We start from the raw sequence: 24,169 nt of genomic DNA on the forward strand, positions 1-24,169 counted from the left end.
TGGAACTGGGGTCCTAGCTTTGTGTCTTTTAGAAAAGGTGCTTTACATACCAATATGGCATTTGTAGACATTTAAAACCCTGTAGCAATACTGAGCCCTGAAGCTGTGTTTCCTGACAGAAACTGAATGCCACTTGGAAAGGGTGAATGTATCAAAGGCTTCCCAAAGTGGCATCCCTGGATGGCCACAGCAGTCACACTTCATGGAGAAGTGTCTTGTCTGGTTCATGGGAAAATCAGTACTTCGTTGCTGTTTTGGGAAGTTGTTGTTGTGTCCTTTTCATAGAATCATAGAATAACTCAAGTTGGAAGGAACCAATAAGAATCACCAACTCCATGTTTCTCATAGGATTACCTAAAACAAAACCATACAACTAAATGGCATCCAGATCCATGTTCCTTGAACTCTGTCAGGCTTGGAGGAATGACAAGTTCCTTGAGAAGAAGTGACTGATCAGCCTCTCACTTAACACCCTTTTTCAAATGACCAACCTGAACTCCCTTGAGGCAGCTTCCTTCCATTTCCTTGTGTCCACTGATCACCAGAGAGAATTCAGCATCTGCCCCTTTGCTGACAGTGGGAGGAAGTCATTGGTCCCACTCAGGTCACCCCCCAGCCTTCTCTTCCGCAAGCCAACTCAGCAACCACAACCACTCCTCATTACATCTTGCCCTCAAGATCTTCCACCATTCTGGCTGCCCTTGTCAGGACACAGCCTCATAGCTTTATATCCTTTCTTACATTGTGCTGCCCAGAACTGCCCCCAGATCTCGAGGTGAGCCTGCCCCAGCTCAGAGCAGAGCAGGACAATCCCCTCCCTTGCCTGACTGGCCATCTGTGCCTGATGCCCCCCAGGACATGCTCGGTCCTCCTGGCTTCCAGGGCACTGCTGACTCATACCCAAATTCCACTGACCTGGATCCTCAGATCTGTTCCCATAGGCTGTTCTCCAGGCTCTCATCCTCTGATTTGTATAAGCAGGACCACCTGTCCCAGGTAAAGAATCTGTCACTTGCTGTCATCAAATTTCGTATGCTTGGTGAGTGCCCAGCTCCCTAGTCTTACCCACATCTCTCTGCAGGGCCTCTTTACTTTGGAGGGAGACCACAGCTCATCCTAGTTCAGTATCATTATCAAACTTTCTTAATGTAAATTAATTTCCTGTGCTCAGATAATTTATAAAAAACCTTACAGAGTTCTGGCCCTACAATGGAGCCCTATGGAACACCACAGGTGACAGTCTGGTGTAACCCCCTTTACTGTAACACTTCAAGCCTAACCTGTCAGTCAGCTGCTCACCCGGTCTGTTATGGACTTTTCTAGCTGCATGCAGGATATTTTGTCCAGAAGGACACTGTGAGAGACAGTAAAACACCTTTTGATTTCTGATAGCATTCTTATAATTTTTATTATTTTTTTCTGGCACTTTCAATGACATTAGGATAAAGTGCCAGTGGCCCAGCTGAAAGAGAATGACAGGAAATCCAGCAGCTTTAACGGTTCACAACAATTTCTGTCTGCTTGCCAATGAAATAAACATCCTTAGATTATTGTGGCTGTGGAATTAAGATGCAGATGTGGTGCATAACAGCTCCTGCAAAGAGATGTATTACACAAATCATTAAAATCACTGAAAAGACTAAACGAGGCAAAGAAAAGTGGGACTAACACTGACCTCAAACAATTTCTCTTCTTGTTTCTGCCTAATCGGATGATAAATTAATTAAACCGCTAGCTCAGGTGTTGCTCACGCTTTCTGAATTTTTGCCTGCTGCAGGGACTGTGTATGAGTGGAGGTGGAGACCTGGGTCTGCTCGGCACAAAGAAGAGGAATCTCACTGCTGTCTTCAGCGCCTAACAGGAGACTGTGCTGGAGAGTGTGGGCAGCCCTGGAAATGGACACAGGAATTCTGTGCCTGGCCCAAGCAAACCAAGAGAGGCTGGGACACAAAGGAGAGTGAAGGTTACAAGAGTTACAAAAAGTAACTATTTGATGTTACAAGAGTTATTATTTTATTGAGGTGCACGATGTGTCTCATTCAAATTGGGGCACCACAAGTGTGGCTTTACATGCAGTTTTGAAACCTTTCAAGCTTTCAGATACAACATGATTCAATTAATGCATACTTAACACAGACATACTACTGGAAAGCAACTGGAATTGCGTGGTGTCATCATCCATTTGCTTCTTTCATGATCTAGACATCCCTCATGTTGGTCTTAGAACCATAGAATCATTATGGTTAGACAAGACTTCTAAGATCATCAAGTACAATAACTAACCCAGTACTGCCAGGTTCACCACTAAGCCATGTCCTTAAGTACCACACCTACACATTAGGCTGCCCAGAGCAGTTCTGGGTGCCCCATGCCTGGATGTGTCTAAGGTGAGGAGGGGTAGGCCTCTGAGAAACGTAGTCTAGTGAAAACTGTCCGTGGTAGGGGTTTTGGCACTAGAAGATGTTTAAGATCTCTTCCAACCCACACCATTCCACGATTCCGTGATTTTTTTTAACACATCCAGGGATGGTGATTCCACCGCTCCCCCAGACAGCCTCTTACAATTTACACATTAGACTGCCCAGAGCAGTTCTGGGTACCCACACCATTCCACGATTCTGTGATTTTTTTTAACACATCCAGGGATGGTGATTCCACCGCTACCCCAGACAGCCTCTTACAATGCCTGAAAACTCATTCAGTGGAGAAACTTTGCCTAATACCAATCTAAATCTCCTCTGGTCCTCTTGTCCTATCACTTATTACCTGGGGGAAGAGACTACATCCGTCCCACTACAATCTCCTTTCTGTTAATTGTAAAGAGCAATTAATCTCACCCCGAGCCTCTCTTTCTCCGGGCTAAACACCCCGAGCTCCCTCAGCCTTTCCTCGTAGCACTTGTGCTCCACACCCTTCTCTGGACACGCTCCAACATCTGAACGTTCCCCCCGGTTTCCCGGGGTAGCATCACTCCGGAGCTACCAGCGGGGGCCACCTCCCGCGGGGCTTTCGCCTTCCGTCCCGCGGGGAGGCGGAGGCCGAGGTGCCCCGGCCGCGCCTGGCCTCGCCCCGCCCGCCGGGACCCCCCTGCGCCGCAGCGGAGGCGGCGCCGCGCTGATGTCAGGGCGCCGCCCTGCAGCTGCTGGCGGGAGTCCGCGCTGTGCGTGGGGGCCGCGGGGCCGCCGCGCAGCCTGCCCGCCGGCCTGGGCTCCCTGTGAGTGCGGGCACCGCGGCCGCGACGGGCGGAGGGTGGCGAAGGGATGCGGGGCGGTCCCGCCTGACGGGCGGCATCTCTTTTTCCAGGAGCCTGGTCAACGGGACCTTCTCCGAAGTCAAGGACAGGATGTTTTCCCACCTGCCCTCCCTGCAGCTGCTGTAAGTATGGCACTGGGAAGGAGCACGGCCAAGTAGCACTTCACCCCTTCCTCCTAAATCGAGTCCCTTTAAGCATAGAGCTTCTCAGTTTCTCCTAAATAGAGTTTCCTTTCTCTTGTAGAAAGGGAGAAAACTGGAGAAGACAGCTTGCACAGTCCCTCAGTGTAGCTGCTGTTTCATAACATTTTGCTCAGGGATGCATTTTCTGCTCACAAACCGCTTCATAAAATGTGTATTTAGTTACTAAAGGAGGTAAAAATGTTTTAGGATGCCCTAAGTTCCTCTTTCTTTTAACTTCAGCTTTAGTGAGTTTAAGGCTGAGTTTTTCCCCCAGAGTTATGTGGTGGTGGCTCTCACTCCTGCTCACTTTGTGCCCAGGAGTCTTGCACTGGCTTTGTGACACAGTGGGCACAACGGGGTGAGCGGAGGCTGCCAGAACAGCCTTCAGAGGGAAGAATCCTCTGTGTGTGAAGTGCTGGTGTTGTCTGCAGCAGGGCTCCGTGCTTCAGCGTGCCGCTTGGAGGGTGTCCCCTCAGATGCCGTGTGACCCAGCGCCCCTCTGTCCCAGGAGACAGCGCTCTGGCTGCCAGCACTGAGCAGCCATCCCTCCTTCCCGACCCCAGGCAAGCTGCTTGGTCTGCCCGTGTTGCAGTTAGGTGTGTGCCTCCTGCTCCAGGAGCTTGAGCAAACTTGCTTAATTTAGCTGTCCTGGGAAGCAGCAGGGAAGGTACAGAGACTGCGGTACAACCCCCTGGGGAGCCTGGATACTCACTCCTCTGGCAGGCTGCAGCAAGGCTGAGCAGCAGCCTGCGTCCTGCCTAGCCCAGTGCAGCCTGTCCAGAACCTCCACACCTCCACCCCAAAAGGACTGACTGACCCCCCAGGCAAAGATACACTGCAAAGAAAAATTCAGCAAAAAGATCCAAAGCCTGCCAGAAACCCAGACTGAGTGCTTGCCACATAACCAGATGTTAAAACTGGTCTTAGCAAGAGGTATTCTCTGAAGGTGTCTGGTAGCTGACGGTGAGGCTCCTCTCCTCGGGCAGCCCATCTGCTTTGACTCAAACGCCTGTGTTCCTACTGGGAGGAGCAGCACTCCATGCAAAATGCTGGGGGGAGGTGGGCAAAGCAAGGGGTGGAAACCTTCACCTCCTTTAGTGTGAAACTGTTCCCAAAACCAAGTTTCTGTGAGAGCTGGGGGTCAGCACCAAGCCCCCAGCAGGGGACACAAGGACCTTGCCCACCAATGAATGGTGGCAAACACCACCTGTGCCAGCTGGGAAGGAAAGGGAGAAATCCACGGGTGAGGAGCTGTGGGTGGAAAATTAGAGCTGGGAGGAATCTAGCTTGGTTTGAATGGGGCCACTAGGAAGAGGGAGGAAGAGCAGATAATGATTGTCCCTTTTCTTTAGCTGCAGCAGATTTTGTGGAGGTGGTGGGGCAGAGGTGGGTTGTTGAGCAAGGCAGAAGTTGCTCATGTCCCTTTATGTGGTAAGTCAGATATGGAAGCAAGAGGTGATCACCACCACCACCAACTTGGGCACTCACAAATTCTGTTCTTTAGTGCAATTTGTAACTTTTTCCTTAAAACATGAGAAAAAAATAATGATTATAAATAACAAATATAAAAAATAACAAAGAGCTGCATGCATAACTGAGCACATGGGCACCTCAGGACAATGTCTCCTGTGGCAGTAATCATGGTAAAATAGTAATGCAAGGATTTATTTTTGATGGTGGTCTTCATCTTTGTCAGATTTCTTTGGGATAATTTAAGGAGCATTTGTCTAGTATTAACATAATATCCAGGGATCACAGGGAAAGTTTGCATTTAATGTTCATTAGTCTTCTAAATTAATTTTAGTAAAATGCCTAAAACCATACAAAAGGAAGATTAATCAGTTGCTCTAATAAAGCAATTAGTGCAGACATATTCATTCATAGTGAAAATTCTGAGATTTTCAAAAAATTATTTCTTCTGAGTAGTGTTAATATTTCAGACCAAACTAGAAGTTTTGCTATTTTCTTGAAAGGCAATTGCCCTCTCTGACTTTGAACATCAAAGTTTGGAGATTGTCTGCTGTTGTGCTTTAATACAGCAAGGAATGAACTCTGCTGGCAAAGGTTCTGCTCCTCCAGAACCTCCTTCTCCCTAACTGTCTTGTGCTGGCTCAGGTGACAGCCTCTCTGGTGCAACTCTGACATCCTTTGTCCCTGAGGTTCACACAGGAGTAGGGCAAGGCAGCGCCTGGAGGAGGCAGCACTGCAGCTCCTCCTCACCGCCTGTGGACACAGCGCTTTGCTTTATAAAGACAGCAGGATTCTCTGTCTCGGTGGTTGGGACATGTCTGTGTTTCCAGCTGACAAACTGGCTGCTGTCCTCCAACACTGCAGGCTGTACCCTGTCTGCAGGTCAGGCTTGGAGCATCCCCTGGGATGAGTGAGCACTGGCCCAGTGAGACTGCATAAATGAGAGCTGGTGCTTGGGAGCTCAGGACTGGTGCTCAGGTGGACTCTTACAAGTTGTCAGTGGGGCTGGAGGAGTGATGAGTGCATGGGGCCACACTCAGCAGACCTGCCATCTAGTGATGGCTTGTTCTGCTCAGTGGACCACAGAGTTGAGGACCAGGTTACATTTAGCCAAGGTCAATGGCACATTTTTCCTGGGGATTAGTGGACATTAACTACCATCATGTAATGCCTTTAATTTTTTTTCAATAGACCATTCCATAGTATTTTATGAGTGCTGCATTGGTGGGGTGATATGAGCTCAAGTCAGTAAGATTAGTTTGGTCATGGGCAATAAACACAACAGGCATAATCCAGTGTGTCAAGTTTTAATGTGCTTTCCTAATGCCTGCTCTCCATTTTCAGCTTGCTGAACTCCAACTCCTTCACTGTTATACGAGATGATGCCTTTGCTGGTCTTTTCCATCTAGAATACCTGTAAGTTTGGTATTTTATGTCCTTTATAAATAAAGATGTTTAGATAAATTGCCAAGACTCCTGCTGCAGAGTCTTGGTCTTTACTGTTATTCCCAAGAGCAGGGGAGCTGAAGGATTTATGTTCCACTCCTGTGCACATATCCTTTATGGTGGCTGATGATTTTTCAGATGTTACAGTGCATTTTTAAAAGATGCCTTGAATACAAGGTATCTCTGCAATTACAGCACACCAAAAAGGCATTGCTTAGCAAGACCTTGCCTGGGCTTTCCAGAACAGTGCCACCCGTTAAGGGGATTTGAATTTCAGGCAAGGGGTGGAGCAGGCCTGTTCTGACCTATGGGCAGCCTGAGCAGGAATTGCAGAATATTGGTGTACTGCCGTGTACAGCCCTGATTATGCTTCTCTTCTCCCAGCTTTTGCCTCCTACTTTGCCTTTTTTCTGATACCCTATTTAATGTTCATAGAATTTACCTTTATCTAATTAATTATAAATACATAAATACATAAACATACCTCTCATGTAATATATATTATTGCAATTATTTATATTATTATTTAAAAATATTTAACTGTCCTTTTTGTTTATGTTATTCGCTTAGTTGATTTTTCTGGTCTTTTTTGTTTTGATTTTTAGTTCACCCTTTTTCTTTAAAAAAAATATTATCTCTGATACAAGGCTGTCCTCCCTTCACACTCCAAAGGACAGCATTTCTCTGTGTTACTCAGTATGAGCTGGTGTGTTTGAAAATGTGAATGTGGCCTGAAAAAATCCTCATTCCACCCACCTTTCCAAGCTGAAATGTAGCTGTGGAAGACATTTGTCCTTTTCACAGAGCAATGCTCATAAAACTGACTCTTGCTAAAATCTTGAAGGTAAATAGATATTATGATGGGGCATATTCAGGGATAATCGTCTGGTACATGTGTAGTAGCCAACAATGGAATTTGCAGCTAATGGTAAATGGTATATGCTAAAATCCATGCTTCAGCTACATCTGGGTTTTTCAGAGATAACGAGTTATCCAGGCATTCTCTTTTCTTTGTGTCTACAGGGGGAAATTATTTGCAGTAGTTTGTAAAAAGGAAAGAAACCATTTTGTGTTGTACCATTAGTGGCCTGCTTTCAAGTGCTGATGGGCTCGTCCCAGCAGCACAGCATACATTATGGTAGTTGTTCTGGGCACTGCAGCCAGATCCCTGTCTGAATGAAACACCCTGCCCCCCTCAGGTGGCCAAAGGGCAAATCTCTGTCCCTGACCACCAGCTGCAAGCCAGGGAGCAGGATGAAGACTGGAAAAGTCTTACAGTTTCAAATTCTTTCAGCAGCTGAACAAGTGGTCTCAGTTAATGGTTGTGGTTGCCTTTTCTGCCAATTCCATAGAGCTTTTCCTCTTCCCAGCAAATCACCCCTCCACCTTTTGGGAACTGGCTGTGAGTGGCCTTTCTCTGTGATTTGTTTCTTTGGCCATGCAGCCAGTAAAACCAGTACAGCTTCCATAACTCATGTCTCTCAGTTACCAGGGACCAGACTTTGTAGAGAAGAAGGAAAGCTCACTGACAAACAGGAATGACAAGTGTCTGTGTATACAAAGCCAATGTCTCTGGCTGAAGAGCAGCTGGGGAGCACCCACAGCTGATACCTATGTATAGATAATATATCTCCAGCTGTGTCCTGCTGCACTTGCAGCACTCATAGTGGCATTCAATGCACCCTTAAACTGACTCTGTACAGAGTCAGGGTAAGACAGGTCTGATAAAGATGAGAGCTTTGCTGGTGAACAGACCGGAATTCCCAGAGTAGCATCTCTTGGAGACCAGGTTTGGTGATTCAAGAATCTGGCAAATTCCCGAGATCCAGCTTGTAGCAGTGTAGCCTTGTTTATTTGCATGGACCACTGAGCTGGTGCTGTGCAGTGATGCCAGCTGCCAGGGTGTCAGGAGGCAGGGTGGCTCTCTGCTCTTGTGGGTTGAATTTGTGACTCCACACAGCCCTGAAAGGCTGACCTGCCTCTGACATCTCCCATGTAGACACAACACTTTCTCATCTGCACCCTTTGCTTGCAGTCAGGGTCCCAGGCACTTCATGAAGGATATTTCCTACATCTAAACTGCAGAACCAACAGCACTCATCATCTCCTGCATTCCCATTATCACTTTCTTGAGAAGAAACCTTGTATCATAGCATTTTTTCTCTAACTTCTCTGCAGGGCAAACGGAGCTTAGGAATAAGGGAGGTACTTTCATCTCATAAGCCTTTCATAAAGTCAGCATACAGTTGTCTTCATCCAGGTATAGCTGTATCATGCAATATCTTGATGGCCACCTGGCTGCAATCACTTTGCAGGGATCATGGTGTATTTGGGGATGTGTCCTCAAGTGCTCAGGGGTCAAGATGCTCAAATATCAGCTCTTTTTTGAAATGCTGACGTGCAGTCAGGAGGAGCAGTGTGCTGCTGGAATCGATATGTGCCTGTCATTATTCCCCCAGTGCACAGGGCTGTGACTTGAGTGCAGCTGGCACCCTGCAGAGAGGTCCCAGCTGGACAGAGCTGAACTGTGGCAGCCAGAACTGAACCAAGGCAGAGGTCTTGCCATTTGTGCAGATGTCAAACGTGCACTGTTCAAGTCAGAGCTGTGTGGACATGGAGGTGGCACTGTGTGTGTGTGCAGCCACGGGAACAGGACCCATCAGAGCAGCTCTGCAGCCTGGGCAGCTCTGGAACCTCTGTGCTGCCTGCTGGTTTCAAAATGCTGCTGATTTGTGAGAGGGGAAGGACTTTAGCTTCTAAAGTCTGCCTCAGGAGGCTCTCCTACACAGGTCTCTTGCCTCACACAACACATCCTGAGGGGACTGCCAAGAGAGGAATATTTTTTTTTTTGCCTTGTTCACTTTATTCCATTTCTGCTGGGCATTTGTGTCATGTGCTATCCATTGTGATGCCAGGTACAACAAAGAGAGGAATATTTTTTTTTGCCTTGTTCACTTTCTGCTGGGCATTTGTGTCATGTGCTATCCATTGTGATGCCAGGTACATGCATTGTTCCTTGCAGTCTGCCCAAGGAAAGGGGAAAAGGGAACATGAGCAGCTCCACTGAGACTTCCCACTTCTCAGTCTGAAGGAGCTGCCCAGAAATATGCTGCATCTGGCAACCATAGCTTAAAGCACGGTGATGCTAATAATAATGTTACTTAAAGTATTTTAAAATACTCTCTTTTTTGGCCTAGATTTATTGAAGGAAACAAAATTGAAACCATTTCAAGAAATGCATTTCGTGGCCTTCGTGACCTGACTCACCTGTAAGTTCTCTAACACTTGATAGAGTAATTTCTACTTGAACAAAACTCTCCTGGGATACCACTGGTTTTCCTGCTACACAGAAAACTTCTCTTCCCTCTGTCAGCTTCCTACTGCTGTCAACAACATGCTTTCCATAAATTAAGAACCAGCCTTAGAGCAATTCTTGGCTGGGCAGCACTGCCACATGTTGGGCTGCCTGTGCACAGGCACAGCTGGGTCTGGGATGTCACTGGTGCCCCCAGTGCTGCACTGGTACCACCACCAGCACCACACTGCCTGCTCATGATTAACATTCCTGCTTCTTTCCAGTGTGCTCAGTGATTGCTCTGTGGGTTACATTTGCACCTGGGCAAAAAAAAAAAAAGCTTTAAATATTTTACTTTCATGTGAACTTCAAGCAATATCCATTCTTGAATGAGAATAATTAATGTCTATTCCTGGTAACTTGTAACAGTGCCGGTGGCTGGACAGTACTGGATAATTAACAACCTGTAAGTGAGCTCAGAATTTGTAAGAATTGCAAGGTAAGAGATAGCAGTGATACTAAGCTCTAACTTTCTTTTCTAGTTCGTTGGCAAATAACCATCTCAAAGCTTTGCCAAGGGATGTCTTCAGTGATTTAGATTCTTTAATTGAACTGTAAGTAATGAGAATCTTTCTACTGCTTCTGTCACTCTTGCTCTTAGTTTTAGGTGCTGGTGTGTGGTGCTGTATCTGGTATCTACACAGAAAAAAATTTGTATTTTTTGTTCTGGTTTTCGTTATATAATTACTTGCTTGATAGAGTCTTCTAAAGTAACTACTACTTCTTAAATCACTGTTGCTTCTCATGATGCTGTACGTAGCTTGTGTTATTGTACTTCTTTCTGATGTCTTGTAAATTGTGTTTTAGAGAAAGGGAGACAATGAATTTTAAAATGACAGTTTCTCTGAACATATTTCCCTATTATTGTTGTATATTCCCCGAGATTATTTTAGTACAAGCAATTAGTTTAAAAACAAAACCAAAAAACCTTCTTTTCCTTGTTTCTGTGAAGTTGTAGCTGTTTGCTGACATTCTGTCAGTATTTCCCTGTGTACCTAGGATTCCCCTATTTTTGGCCTGGCTCTTCCAAACAGCAAAGTAAAATCATAAGCCACAAAATTGCCAAAGGATCAAAGAACACATACAGTGCTGAAATGGTACATACATGAGCTGGAAGAAGCTAAATTGACTCTGCATCAGCAGCGACTCAAAAAATACAAGTCTTACATCTGTGTTTTACATCTGCAAGGCTGCTCTGTCAACCAGCAGTACTGGAACAGTTTAGTGAAGGAATGGGAATTCTCTGTGTCACTGGTAAATGGTGCAAAAGAGGCCTTCAGCAGACAACCTGAATGTCAGGATGTATTACATTACAGTCCTCATCCTATGAAAACTTACCAAAAAAGTAACTTGAATCACATGTGCTCCATTACTATGATTATATATGACCATAGAATGCAACAGTTTTTCAAAAAACCCAGTGAAAGAGAGCTCATGATAAAGGAGTCCAGATAAAACTTAAGGAACTTCCCTGTTTTCAGTTCAGAACAATTCAAGGATACTCAGATATTTTGAAATTCAGCATGTCAAGGTGATGACAGTTGTGTAGTACTCATATTGCTATCAACCTTTTCAAATATGTTTATTTCTGTGTGTTTTTTTAGAGATTTAAGGGGAAATAAATTTGAGTGTGACTGCAAAGCCAAGTGGTTGTTTTTGTGGTTAAAGATGACAAATTCCACTGTTTCTGATGTCCTGTGTATTGGTCCAGCAGAATATCAGGATAAGAAGTTAAATGATGTGACAAGTTTTGATTATGAATGCACCACTACAGGTATTCAGAATGTATATTTCTAAGCACACTACAAATGGTTAAATATCAGAAGTTTAGATGATACCCCTTCGCTTCTATGAGCATGACCTGGGGGGAGGAAAGGGTTACCTACAAAGCACTTCCAAGTATGAGAACAAGTACAAAATGGGAAAATTACATTTAGATGCCAAAGTATGTACTGAGTTTTTATTTGGATTAAGTGATAATGGGAGAAGAGCTCTGCCTATTCATATTCCAAAAGACTTGATTATGACTCAATTTGTGGCTTAATTTTCATCACAGAATGCTTTTTATTATCTGGAATAAAGCCATATAGTTATAGCAGATGAGCTTCCCAAAATTTGTATTTCACAGAAAGCAATGAAAATAAGTTCAAAAATGTGGTTATAGCTGTTATCTTTATTTGATAAATCATGATTTATTAGCATCAAAGATGGTGGCAATAGTGCCAGAAGTTCTTCAGGGAACTCCATTAAGTTGAAAAGTCCAATAATATTCTGACTACTGTCTTGCCTAGGATCTTGATTTTTTTATTTTTTAAGGTAATGTAAAGCATGCTGAAGGGAGTGAAGAGAAATTTGCATGTGGTTATGCTTATATTTTATGCCAAAACTGCTGCAGTTACCTATCTTTAAATGTAGTCACATCATATAACTGAAAATATCAGCTGCGGATATTGTTTTTCATCTTCTTTGAATAGGATGTCAGCGCTTTGCCTTTTTTCCAGACACTAATATCAAAGGTGTGCAGGTTCTCATCTGTCATCAAGTCAGTCATTATTATTAAAAGACAAGAGAAAAGGTGATTACTAGTAATGTAAAATGAAATTTCAGGAAAAGGTATGAAAGGTGCTTTGATGGCAATATGTGAAGGAAAAGAGAATGAACTCAGAATTCAAAATTATGTCAGAAAAGCAGCAGAGGTAAAGTGCAATAACCTGCTGCATAAAAGAATGTCAAACACAGGAGAGCAATGAAGTTTAGAACAGCACCAAAGTTACATTCCTACGTCTGCCAAATCACTGAGACGCAGCAATGCAGAGTAAAAGGAGGCTTTATTTCATTGCAATCTGGTTTAAGCCATTGTATAGCACTAACAAGAGAAAGTGCACAAGAGAAAGCCTCACCTGGTCCTCAAATCTATCCTGACCTACCAGCCTTCACTTTTTTGTGCCTAGACACTGTAAAGTTGCTCCAGGCAAAATTCACCCTTAACATTGTCCCTCTGTCTGTAAGTGAAACTACACCAAACATAAAACTAACCCCACATGCTGCAGAGCTTTTGGGAACCAAAGGGGTTCCATGGGGCAAGGACAGCCCAGCTGAATATTTGCTCAAATGTCCTCAGAGAAGCTCCACAGCACTGCATGTAGCTGTCACATTCTGCTCTGTATGACGTTGGTGGTCTGTGGTGTCAGGCCACTGCTGTTTTCTCCTTCTCTGCTATTGCCTCCCTCAGATCCAAAGGGAATGTAAATATGCCCATATTCCTTTCTTGAGGATAGATTAGTCACAGGCTTAGAATACACACTGTAGGTGTATTCTCCTTTCCCATTCAGTGGTGGGTAGGGCTCTGCAAAACTCTTTCATTCATGTTAGTCTTTAGTATAGTATTTCTGTCCTTTGCCAGCTGGGATCAGACTTTCCATAATTTCTGGTCTCCAGTACTCTGTGTCAAGCATGACTGGGTGCAGGATGTAGCAACAAAGCAGTTTGCTTGGTAAAACGTGTGTCTTGTTGGCCCAGTCAGATCATTGCATCAGCTGAACTGCTACAATGGTAACAGGAGAGATGGAATGAGGTGCTGCCAAATTTAAAATAAAAAGCCAAAGAACAAAATGGTCCTGTTGCTTCTTCACAGGGAGAGCGATGGACAGTATTGGTGACCTGCATTTTAATTATTTTTGTGATAGCATCTGTCTTTTCCATTTCTCAGTGCTTACATCATGGAAGCAGGTTAAGCCATTTCACTTCATTCTTGTCTTTCTTCCTCTCAACAGTGTGTGAGGGGGCTGTCCTGTGGCTGGGAACACGTAACTCACTTTCAGGAGACTGGAAAACAGGCCTTGGGCTCCCACAGCCACTGGAAAGAGGCCATGTGCATGCCTGGGATCTGCTTTGCCCAGACCTGCAAGAAGGGATCATCTCACTGAGCTTTGGAAGCTTGTTTTCCCTTCTGTTTACCTAGCTGGGATTTTCTTCTGGAGGTGGTCTTCTCTTTCCCTGCTGTCTGGAAGGGAGGTAGTTTGCATTAATAGGTACAGCTGCATTCTTGCTCCTGTGCTGGAGCTCTCCTGTGGTGGGAGAAGGGAAAGGATGGTTAACACTCCCTGCTGGCACACCCAGGTCCTGGATAGTCCTCTGCAGGGAAGAAGGGATGTGAGGAGAGTGGGACTGAATGGCAGGATACAGCTTTGGAGCAGCTGCCCAAACAGGCCATCACTTACATTTTTCCTTAATGTTCTGTAATGTTCCCTGCACTCTCCTCCTCTCCTGTGCTGGCAACTGTGCTGCTGTGTGCTGGGATCAGCCTGAGCAAGTGCTGCCAGAATGAAAATCACCCCAATAAAAGTGCTGGGGCCCTCACCTGTGACACCATGATGCCAGCTCAACCACAGAGGGAGCAGAAGTGGAACAAGTGGCTGGAGGACAGGAGGACACCCCCACTGTAAGCCAGCAGGAAACAGCATGAAAACCACGTGTCTTGAGACAGGGAGAGCAAAACTGTGTATTGGGTGGGGGGGAGAGAGGGAGAGATCATGCAGCCAGCAGCACAGGGAGAAAGTGTGGGCTGTGTCCTCTGCCCTCTCCCATCCATGGGATCCAGCTTAAAAGAGAAAGATATTGGAAAAGGGCTCCTCCCCCAGTCCTGTATTTACTGTATTAGAATTTTTTGCAACCCTGATGTGGCAGCAACTTTCACTGTGTAACCCTCTTCTACCTTACAGTCTGGTATTCCCAGCTGGTGCTAAAACCAATGTTTATTGCTTTTTACTGATTACAAATTATTTCCCTACCCATTTTCACATACAGACTGGTTTGTTTCAATTCACAGATTCTCCCAAAGAGTTTCACAACTGTTCAGATTCCAAGAAATGTCTTTTCAGGATTAGTTTTCTGGGTTTTTTATCTCAAGATTTAAAAAATATTTTTATTTTGTGTGACTGTATCTGCTCTTACTCCATCCTTCTATAACTGGTCAGTTGCTTTTACTTTTTGCATACTTCAGTGCCAGTTTTCCCCAGCCCTTTTAGTTTCCCAGTGAGAATGAAGATAACTTTCTTGTTTGCCTACCAGCATTTATGAACCAAGCCCAAGCTCTATTTATAATAGCCCTCGAAGAATGAAGACTGTCATTTCTTTCACAGCTGTGGAATCTGCTCTGTTTGTTTAATGGTAGTCATCTATCTTTATTCTCCACAAGTGCAACTCCTCAAGGGCAAGGCTTTCAAGCATGCAGAAACAGAGGGTTCTTCATTCAGAAGCAATTATTTCATAATGCACCAAAATAAGGGACTCGAGTGAGGACTTAATTACCATTTCACCAAAATCCCTGGATGCTCAGGCCCTTCCAACACAGCAGTGCATGGTGAAGGCGTGTAGCAAATGGAGCTAAAAACAGAGCAATGCATGGTTCTGCACAGAAATGCCATCATAGGGAAGATGCCTTTCCTTTTCTATGTGTCTATATCCATACATGACTTCAGTGCAAGCCTCTGACCACACTTTAGACCTGAGTGCTTTGCCAGCTCTGCTACACCATTTTTTCCCCCCTGATAATAGAGATCTTGCACAGCTGTCTGGTCAAATGTCAAACTCAGACCCAAATCTCCTCACTTTGCCCCAGACTGGCTCTGTGGTGACTGCTGACGTACTCCAGGGTGAAATTTCAAGTTAAGTCTGCAAAGGCAGGTTGCTCCGATTTCTCAGTCTTATTGTCTAGCACAAGTTTTCCACTGGATAGTAATTTTCAGGTTGGTTGTATTTTATGCCTAAACTACATTATAATGCCCCATAAAACATTATGTTAACTGAGTTTTTGATTACACCATTTTGTCTATGGTCTAGGCAAAATGGGGTTATCCCCAGGCAAACTTCAGATATCATTTCACTTTCTGCCTGGTTTAGCATAACACAAATTGCTAGTGATTAAATTTGCATGACTTAAGAAGTTATTGGACTTCAGCTGGTAGTTGCTGTCTCTCAGCTTGAATGTGATTCTAGCAAGGCCATTTCACTTGACGGGAAAGCAACTTCCAGCTGTGGGGAAAGAGACTTCTAAATTTCACTGATAGTAGCCAGCCTGGCTGGAAAATCTGAATTATTTCACTATTCACATATTTGAGCTCCTTGACAAATACATTTTCAGAGGACAGTTCATGATACCTAAAGCAGGAGACACTTTCCCTGTTAGTGCATGCCTAGCATGAATACTGATATTTCATGATAGTGTTATACAAAATCCAGAGTATTTAACTCATTTTTCAGTGTACATCATTCTAATCAGTGACCACTTACTCTGTGTTTCCAGCAAGGATGCATCCTAACTGTCACAAATGTATGTTTCTAGATTTTGTTGTCCACCAGATTTTGCCCTACCAGTCTGTTTCAGTGGATACGTTCAACTCAAAGAATGATGTGTTTGTAGCTATTGCACAGCCCAGCATGGAGAACTGCATGGTGCTGGAGTGGGATCACATTGAAATGAATTTCAGGAGTTACGACAATATCACAGGTATATCAACACTGGGACTCCAGCCACTGATGAACTGGATAAGATTTGTAGATGGGATCAGTTTGTTGGGTTTTGTCCTGAATCTCAGTTGAATTTGGATTGAAGTGAGTGATGTTTGGACATGAGTGACTCCATGGAGTAATGCATCTTCTTAATACATGCACATTTAACCTTACTGTGGTACATAAACTAGGCTTTTTTTGTCCAATCTTGAAATTTTTCTGAAGGCACAAACACTTGCTATAAATGTCACACCTTGGCCCAGCTTAGCATTCACTGCCTCAATCACACAGCGAGTTAAAGCAGAAGCTGAAGGAGCACTTGATCTTGCCAAAGTGCCTACAAAATATAAAAACAATCTATTGCATGTAGGAGGAAACAGGTCTGAAGGATGCTTGTAGGGTGAGCTGACCAGGAAAACAGCTGAAAATGACAGAAATATTTAAACTGTGATTGTTACCTAAAGAGATGTGCTGTAAAGCTTCAGCATTTACTTTCAATTTACAAATATGATCAATTAACATCTTGGTCAGATTACTGACCAAACAGCCTGTGTGGATGCCAGGTGACGTTCTAATGCTGATTTTCTAACAACCATTCTGATCCTAACCAACACTTGTGGTGCCCAGTCACACCATGACAGCAGAGACAGAGTCTTCAAAGCTGTTGTCTGCTGCCTGTTTTCCCAGATACTCCAAGACAGAGGTTTTGAATACTCAGGAGCTAAATTATCAAAGGAGCATCTTTGCCTCCTGTCCTTGTTGTGTGTGATCAATTATTTTTTACCTATATTTTGGGAGACATAGAGTATGCTGCATCCTCCTCTGGTGTGGAATTCTACAAAGGCAGCAAGCACTTACCTCTCAAATCAGCTGTGTGTGTCACTAACAAAATCTTGCAAGAAGCTACCCCTCTGTCAAGAAATTTTTGAAACAAAAAATGTTGGGTTTTTAGGTTTCATTGTGTTTTGGTAGATTAGGGTAAAATATGTACCAGGGATGTAAACTGAGAAGTCAAAAGCTCAGAGAGAGCTAACTGAGCCCTAGGAAAACTCTGGAAATGAAGTTGAGAGTTCGACTCATTTGCAAAGATAGCAAACACTAGATACACACTTCCAGGTGTATTTCACCTTCCTTTGAATGATTTGATTAGGAGACATTTCTGCAAAGGATTTGTGTCCTAGCTCCACACCCAGAGCTTGCTCCTGGAAGGTCTGAGGTCTGGACTCTGAAATGTACATGAGCCTAATTTTTGCCAGGGGATGCAGGAACATAAAGAGCCTCCTGCAGAGACTGAAGAGTGTTCTGTAGAGCTCTGGAGCCAGCTCCACAGAGAATTTCACTACTTACCATATGCTTGGCATTTGGATATCTAAATTTAGCTCTTTTTACAATATGGGCTTTTGGAGCTGAGCTACTTGTCAAGATTGCCTTTAGAGTGAACATGAAGCGAAAATCATTGCTGTCCTCTGCAGAAGGAGATAGGTGAAAGCTCTTCTAGAGTTTGTGTTTGACTAAGTTAGATCAGAAGGAGCCTGGATGATCAGCTTGACCATTCATGCCTGTGCTGCAGATCCCTTGCTGTACTGGAGGTGAAGGTACACCCAGCTCTCCTACACTGCGAGGGTGGCAGGTCATCCCAGGCCAGCTCTGAAAGCCACAGGGAGGGACCAGCAGAGGAGCCAGGGTAAATCTGCTGTAGTGACTGACCAAGGATGCACTGGGGAGCTTGGGCAGATATAGTTCCACTTAAACTGTGTGCTTCACAGAGGAATTCCTCTCTGCTTCCAAAAACACCTTTTGTAATAGTCTCACTGTTGCTTTTTTGATGTGGTTCTTGTTTAGTGCAACTTGACATTCTCAAGACAGACCATAACCTGATCTTATCTATCTGGCAACTGCAATATTGCTAAATATTTCTAGTTTAACAAAACCTCAAGAATACCTAACACAAACTACAGAGTTAGATTTATCTTTTTCATCCTGCTGTCAGGGGATATATCCACAAGGTGCATCAATATTTCTATGTACAGTAGCAAAAAACTGACTCTAACCCTTCTGGAGCAAGAAAAATACTAGTTAAGATAGAAAGATTACAAGAATAAGAGAATTTCAGATATTTGATGAACGACAAGATAAAAACTCTTGTCATTTTAAAATAATAAAATTTATCTTAAATAATTAAGCTTGAACAAACAGAGAGATAAAAAGTATTTTGCAAAAAAAGGAATCAGAATTTTATGGTGCATCATACTTGCACATGTTGCAAGGTGGGACAAGTCATCTCTCTAGTTAGTAGGAGCTAAAAAGCTTGAAAAGACACTCTGATGGCATGTAGCAGAAGACAAACTTATGAGATGGTGCAGGTTTAAAAAACAGGGAGGGGTGATGTGGTAATAATGTCTGTGGTGTAAAGTGTAGTTTGTGCTGTGCTAATACATGTGTTGTTTCGTTTTCTTTCTTTGGGCTATAGGTCAGTCTATAGTGGGATGTAAAGCCGTTCTTGTTGGTGACCAAGTCTTTGTGGTGGTGGCACAGCTCTTTGGTGGCTCACACATTTACAAGTTTGATGAAAGCTGGACGAAGTTTGTAAAATTCCAGGATATTGAAGAATCTCGCATTTCCAAGCCAAATGATATAGAGCTTTTTGAGATAGACAGTGAAATGTTTTTTGTCATAGCAGATAGCTCTAAAGCAGGCTTGTCAACAGTGTATAAGTGGAATAACAAAGGATTTTATTCGTATCAGTCTCTTCATGAGTGGTTCAGGGACACTGATGCTGAGTTTCTCGATATAGACGGGAAATCACATTTAATCCTCTCTAGCCGTTCCCAGGTGCCCATTATATTCCAGTGGAACAAAGCCTCCAAAAAGTTTGTCCCACACAGTGAAATCCCCAACATGGAAGATGTCTTGGCTGTGAAGAGTTTCAGGATACAAGATGACCTTTACATCACACTCACAAGATTCATTGGTGACTCCAGAGTTATGAAATGGAATAGCAAACAGTTTGTGGAGATACAGGCTCTTCCATCCCGGGGAGCCATGACACTGCAGCCTTTCTCCTTCAAGAACAATTATTACCTAGCCTTGGGAAGTGACTATACCTTCTCCCAGATTTACCAGTGGGATGGTGAAAAGAAGATATTCAGATTATTTAAAGAAATCTACGTGCAAGCACCACGGTCTTTCACAGCTGTGTCAACAGATCGAAGAGATTTTTTCTTTGCCTCTAGTTTTAAAGGAAACACTCAAATATTTGAACATATCATCATTGACTTGAGTTTATGAAAAGATGCTAGAGTGAAATTTATGTAGAATGACATTTATACGCAAACAAAACAAAAAGAGACCTTTCCAAAAACAAGGTGCACCTATGGAGTACGATGACATTTTCTGAACTTTTCAAACTTGCATATTAATCAGGGACTGCATTTACTTGGTTACTGCATGACATGTCCATTTTATCCTTTTTCAAAGACACTTTGCAATCTGCAGTCATTCAAAGAGGAGTGCAGTGCATTAGAATTAATGTTGACATCTAAGAAAATGACCTAAATTTAATCCAGCAAACTCCCTTGAGTTGAACATCTCATAAAGAAAATGAAGAGTGAGCCATACAAAGCATAAAAATTATCTTGACTCCTAAAGTAACATTTTAGTAGTGTAGTTTTAATATTAGAGCCTGTTCTTTGTGGTTGCTGATGAATTGTAAAAGCAAACAGGAACATTCTAGAATACACTGAGTTCTCTCTTCAAAATCTTTCTTTCTGGTTCACAGTAAATCCAAGACATCATTATAATTCATTGCAGACTGAAGGGAGAGTCAAAATCTATTGCCGTTTTTCTACCATTATTCATTTTTTTCAGCAATAAATTGTGCATAACAAGTAGCCCAGGCCACAGTAAGTAGGTAGCTAGGAATAGTGTGTCTCTTCAGGACCATGAGATCTTAACAAGTTATTACAGACAGAAAATGTCAGAGGTCTTCATAATGCCACAAACAAACCAACTACAAGTCACACCCACTCTCTGTTTTAATAGGTATTCCAGAAATCCATTCCATTTTGCCCTAATTCATATTTTTCCTGATGATTTCCAGGATTCCAGTAGATTCTGGGTGTTTAACATATTACTCTGTTGTGAACCCTCATTCCAGAAGGCAGGGCTTAAGCTTTGCCTGAAACACATTGACATTAATGCACCCCAGGTTGCAGCTCCTCTGCACTCAGTGAGGTGATTTATTGCCTAGGGTTTCCACCACACAGCACAGCTCATTAGCAGTAAATGTTTGGGACATCAAAGTTGTATTCAGGAAATCCTCCTTCTGGCTAAAGTCTAACTGTGACTTCAGTATCACCAAGTCATCTGAAACCAAGCTGGTGCAGCTGTTTCAGACTAGAGCTAATCCTGCCTCCAAGAGAGATTTCCACTGGGTGAGTGCAGGCTGTTGCCAGATTGCCAATCCATTGAAGGTTAAAGAGGAGCATGAGGGCAAACTGTGCTTCGTTGTTGTTTTGGCTGGTTACAGACCAAGCCATTCAGCCATCCTAATGACTCGGGACAATCCTCGCACACAGAGCCTCTCTCAAGATAACAGCAAGGGACTGTTTTCCAGGAAAGGGTCTTTGCCCCTCTTGCCCAAAATAATCAGAGCTCTTTTTTGTTCACTTACACAAGATATTTCTTTACATTTCCATACCACTTAGTCTACTAGGTCGTTTTATCATGTCTTGCTGTTGCATTGCTGCCTTCGATAATACGGAGGTCTTGCATAAAGCAGGAGGAGCAAAGGAAACTATCCTTTATTCCATCATACTTAGGCCTATCTCACCATCCTTCTGCTGAGTGAGTTTGACATTTTTCCCCTGGACATGGCCTATGATCACAAACAGAGATGTTCTCATAGGCTTTCCAATATGCAGGGTGTGAAGTATGCTGCAGAGGAGGATTATGTGTAAGAGCTCCCATGAGGAGTCATAACCTACCAGTGACCTGGCGTGTCACAGTCTTCTCCAACTTTTGCCACTCTGCTATGAAATGAAGTTATTACTGGCCTGTCAGAGACATAACTCATCCTGATTTTCAATTATGTGTTAGTTTTTTTTTTCCTACAGAGTTGTTCAACCTGGTTTTGTCTTAAGCTACACTGCCAACCTGGCCCATCCCACCCTCTGAGACACTGAGTGCTGCCCTCTGAATTCCAATGGGGTCTCAGTCCCAGTGGTTCAATCAAGACCAGTAGATGCAAACCAACACTCTGCAATAGGGTTTAGCAATACCTCTCCTAGGATTAAGCTAACTAATCTGACAAAACAAAGACACTCATGTCTGCCAGTGAAGGAAATTTCTTACTATGTTTCCAGTTTACTTTTTAAAGTGGATATGTCTGGCAAGCAACGTTTATTTAGCCTATGTTGTGGGAAAGCATTTTGTATTGCTTTTCTGTTAAGCATGCAAGTTTCACTAGAGTTAGATATTCCGATGAGGGTGGCATTTCTCAGTGCACCAGCACTTTATTTTAGGGCTCAACTGTGAGTTCTAGTCACTCAGGAAGGGGCATCAGTCAGAGTGAAAAGCTAGTTTAGAGAAATTGGATCCTTGAAGGGAAGCAAGAGGATGCTGGAAAAAGGCTTGTGTATTGAATACCAGGAGATTGTACTGTTTCAAGAGCCAAGGGGATTTTGAGACTTGGCTATCAAGTTGGATTAAATTAAAATGGTATCTGCAGAGACAGGCTTAATAAAGAGGATAAAGTGATCCACATGAGTCTAGCTCATTCACATGGGACCAGAAGAAGAGAGTGAGGGAAATTAATTCTGCGGGCAGGCTGCTGCTTCTGTTGAGTAGCTGTGTTGGCTGGTCAGAAAGCCCAGCTCAGCATCCCTCCTAGCCTCAGGAACAGCCTGGAGCCAGACACTGGCCTGCCTGTTCTGCTGAGCTCATGCACAGGAGGTCAAAGCAACTAAGAGCGAGGACAAAAAGCACCAGTTGAATTAAGAAAATATTATGGTACTTTTCACAGGGTTAAACAAAGGCAAGACCTCAAAAGGAGCCTTGTTCTGCTCTTCCTGCTCCCAAGGAAAAGCTGCAGGATGCAGGCAAAAAACAGAAATTGTTAATAATTGAAAATCCTTTCTGCCTTTCCAAATGCAACCACGGTTTGTCTCCATTGCCTATATTCTGTAATAGAAATTGTTTTGAATGGTAAATAAAATATGCATATTCATAATTAATTGAAATGTTAGACCATCAGGACAGTGAAAAAGGATAACAGAACATGCCACTGATAACTTTTAATGTACTCTAAAATCCATAAATTATGTAAAGTTCATTAGTTTATATAAGCATTGATTTAATATGCACTAGCTATAGCAGGAGCATTTTAAGGTTGTATATACATTGAGCTTTTTTTAGTAAAGAGGAGCTGATGCAATCTATGCTACTGACATGTGTATGTACTCTTTCAATATATGAATAAAATGCAGTTAATGTGACTAACAGTGGTGTGGCACACATGTTAAAATATCCACGTTGCGAAGATCCACACTGCCAGAGGAATTTACAGGGTGGGCAAACGGGTCCCTGTCTATTTATGATCGGGTTTGGCTTTTGACAAGGTGGAGAAAGCCATGCTCAGATTAGTTAAATCTTTCTTCTGTGCCTGAGATAGTCCGGACTTCCAAGGTTTTGCTGTTCCCTGATTTTCCCCTTCACTCTTTCCTTACACCCCATCTAGTGTTAGCAAGTAAGTAACGCAGCTATTGCTGTGAGTTTCGTTCATGATTACCACAAAGTAAAGAGATCTTGATTTTCAAAATAATTAAAAAAAAATACTTAAAATACTTAAGTGGTTTTCTTACATGCTGAGTAAATAGGAACCAAGTCCTAAAATTACTTCCAAGACTTTCAGATCTTTGCTCTGGGCAAAACAAAATCTTAAGATTTGTTAAATTTTACTGAATCATTGACATTTACTCTGAAATTGAAAAAAAAAAGTAAATCTATCAGCAGTGAATACACTTTATTTAAAGCAATCCTTGAGTGTTGTCCATTGATCCTACTAGTCACTAAGACAGAGGATAATTCTTTTGTTTCCTCTTAGTTCTTCAGAAATAAGCACAACTCTCTGTAACTAATTATAGCCTTATGCAATCAGACATGTCTGACATACCACAATGGGATGCAATTGCTGGGATCATTGCTTTCCTTTTGGGTATTCCACCTTTTTATGAGTCAGCAGCCCTTGTGGTGTGGTTCACTGAAACTCCATCACAGCTCAAACATCAGTTGCAAATCAGCACTGTTTCCCTATCTACCTTCCCCTGCTTTCTTTGCCCTTGCTAGGTGAACTTTTTTTTCAATCCATTACCACATTCTTCAAATCTTCCTTGGAAAGTATCTATTACTCCTTGAAAGTCATAGCAAGATACCAAGAGAAAAGCATTCCTAAAAAGCAGTGCAGGATGGTCACTCCTGCAAATTTCTAGGGGAAGACAGAGCAGGGTATTTTTGAAAGGTCAAGATAAAGGCAGATGTGCAAGAACAGCTGTAAGAGTCCCACTCACCCCCTCAGTCCCACTCTCTCTTGGCCCACAGAGATGGGGGCAGCACTGCGCACAGCCAGGAATTACTGAGATTTCTTTTTCACTCCCTGTCTCAGTAGCAATGGAGCTGAGCTGTTATAACACTGGTTGGGTTTCTTTTTTTACTTCCTAGCAAGCCAGGCACTTGATAATTCTTGCATTCCACATATAGTCAGCCTCCTTTATGAGAAACTGCAGGCTTGATGATCTAACTGACTTCAAAACTGACCTTTGGAATCAACAAAACCAGCTGGCCACATGATGTTAGATCCCCACAAAACAAGAGACTGATACTGTGAAAGAAGTTCAAATAGCAACCACAAAAACCTAATCTATCCCACACTACCTATTCCCCCTAAGCCATTGCCAT

General features: G+C 43.2%; 1 protein-coding gene across 1 annotated transcript; it reads left to right on the plus strand.

Moving 5' to 3' along the window:
* Window positions 1-858: 858 nt before the first annotated feature.
* Window positions 859-22,710, plus strand: LGI2 (leucine rich repeat LGI family member 2). Its single transcript, XM_039698771.1, has 10 exons — window positions 859-1,039; window positions 1,778-1,982; window positions 2,966-3,214; window positions 3,304-3,375; window positions 6,250-6,321; window positions 9,549-9,620; window positions 10,189-10,260; window positions 11,311-11,480; window positions 16,050-16,214; window positions 18,687-22,710. Exons 1-10 carry the CDS (start codon window positions 859-861, stop codon window positions 19,502-19,504), a joined length of 2,076 nt encoding a protein of 691 aa, XP_039554705.1. The 3' UTR covers window positions 19,505-22,710.
* Window positions 22,711-24,169: the final 1,459 nt, after the last annotated feature.

Source organism: Passer montanus, unplaced genomic scaffold (assembly GCF_014805655.1).
Source record: "Passer montanus isolate IOZ18808 unplaced genomic scaffold, ASM1480565v1 scaffold13, whole genome shotgun sequence".
Lineage (NCBI taxonomy): Eukaryota > Metazoa > Chordata > Aves > Passeriformes > Passeridae > Passer > Passer montanus.

Bases quoted from the DNA above. Each gene is read 5' to 3' on its own strand.
- LGI2 (XM_039698771.1), top strand. From the start codon at position 859: ATGCTCGGTCCTCCTGGCTTCCAGGGCACTGCTGACTCATACCCAAAT. The intron at 11,481-16,049 runs GTATTCAGAATG...GTATGTTTCTAG, and splicing joins TTATGAATGCACCACTACAG to ATTTTGTTGTCCACCAGATT. The intron at 16,215-18,686 runs GTATATCAACAC...TTTGGGCTATAG, and splicing joins GAGTTACGACAATATCACAG to GTCAGTCTATAGTGGGATGT.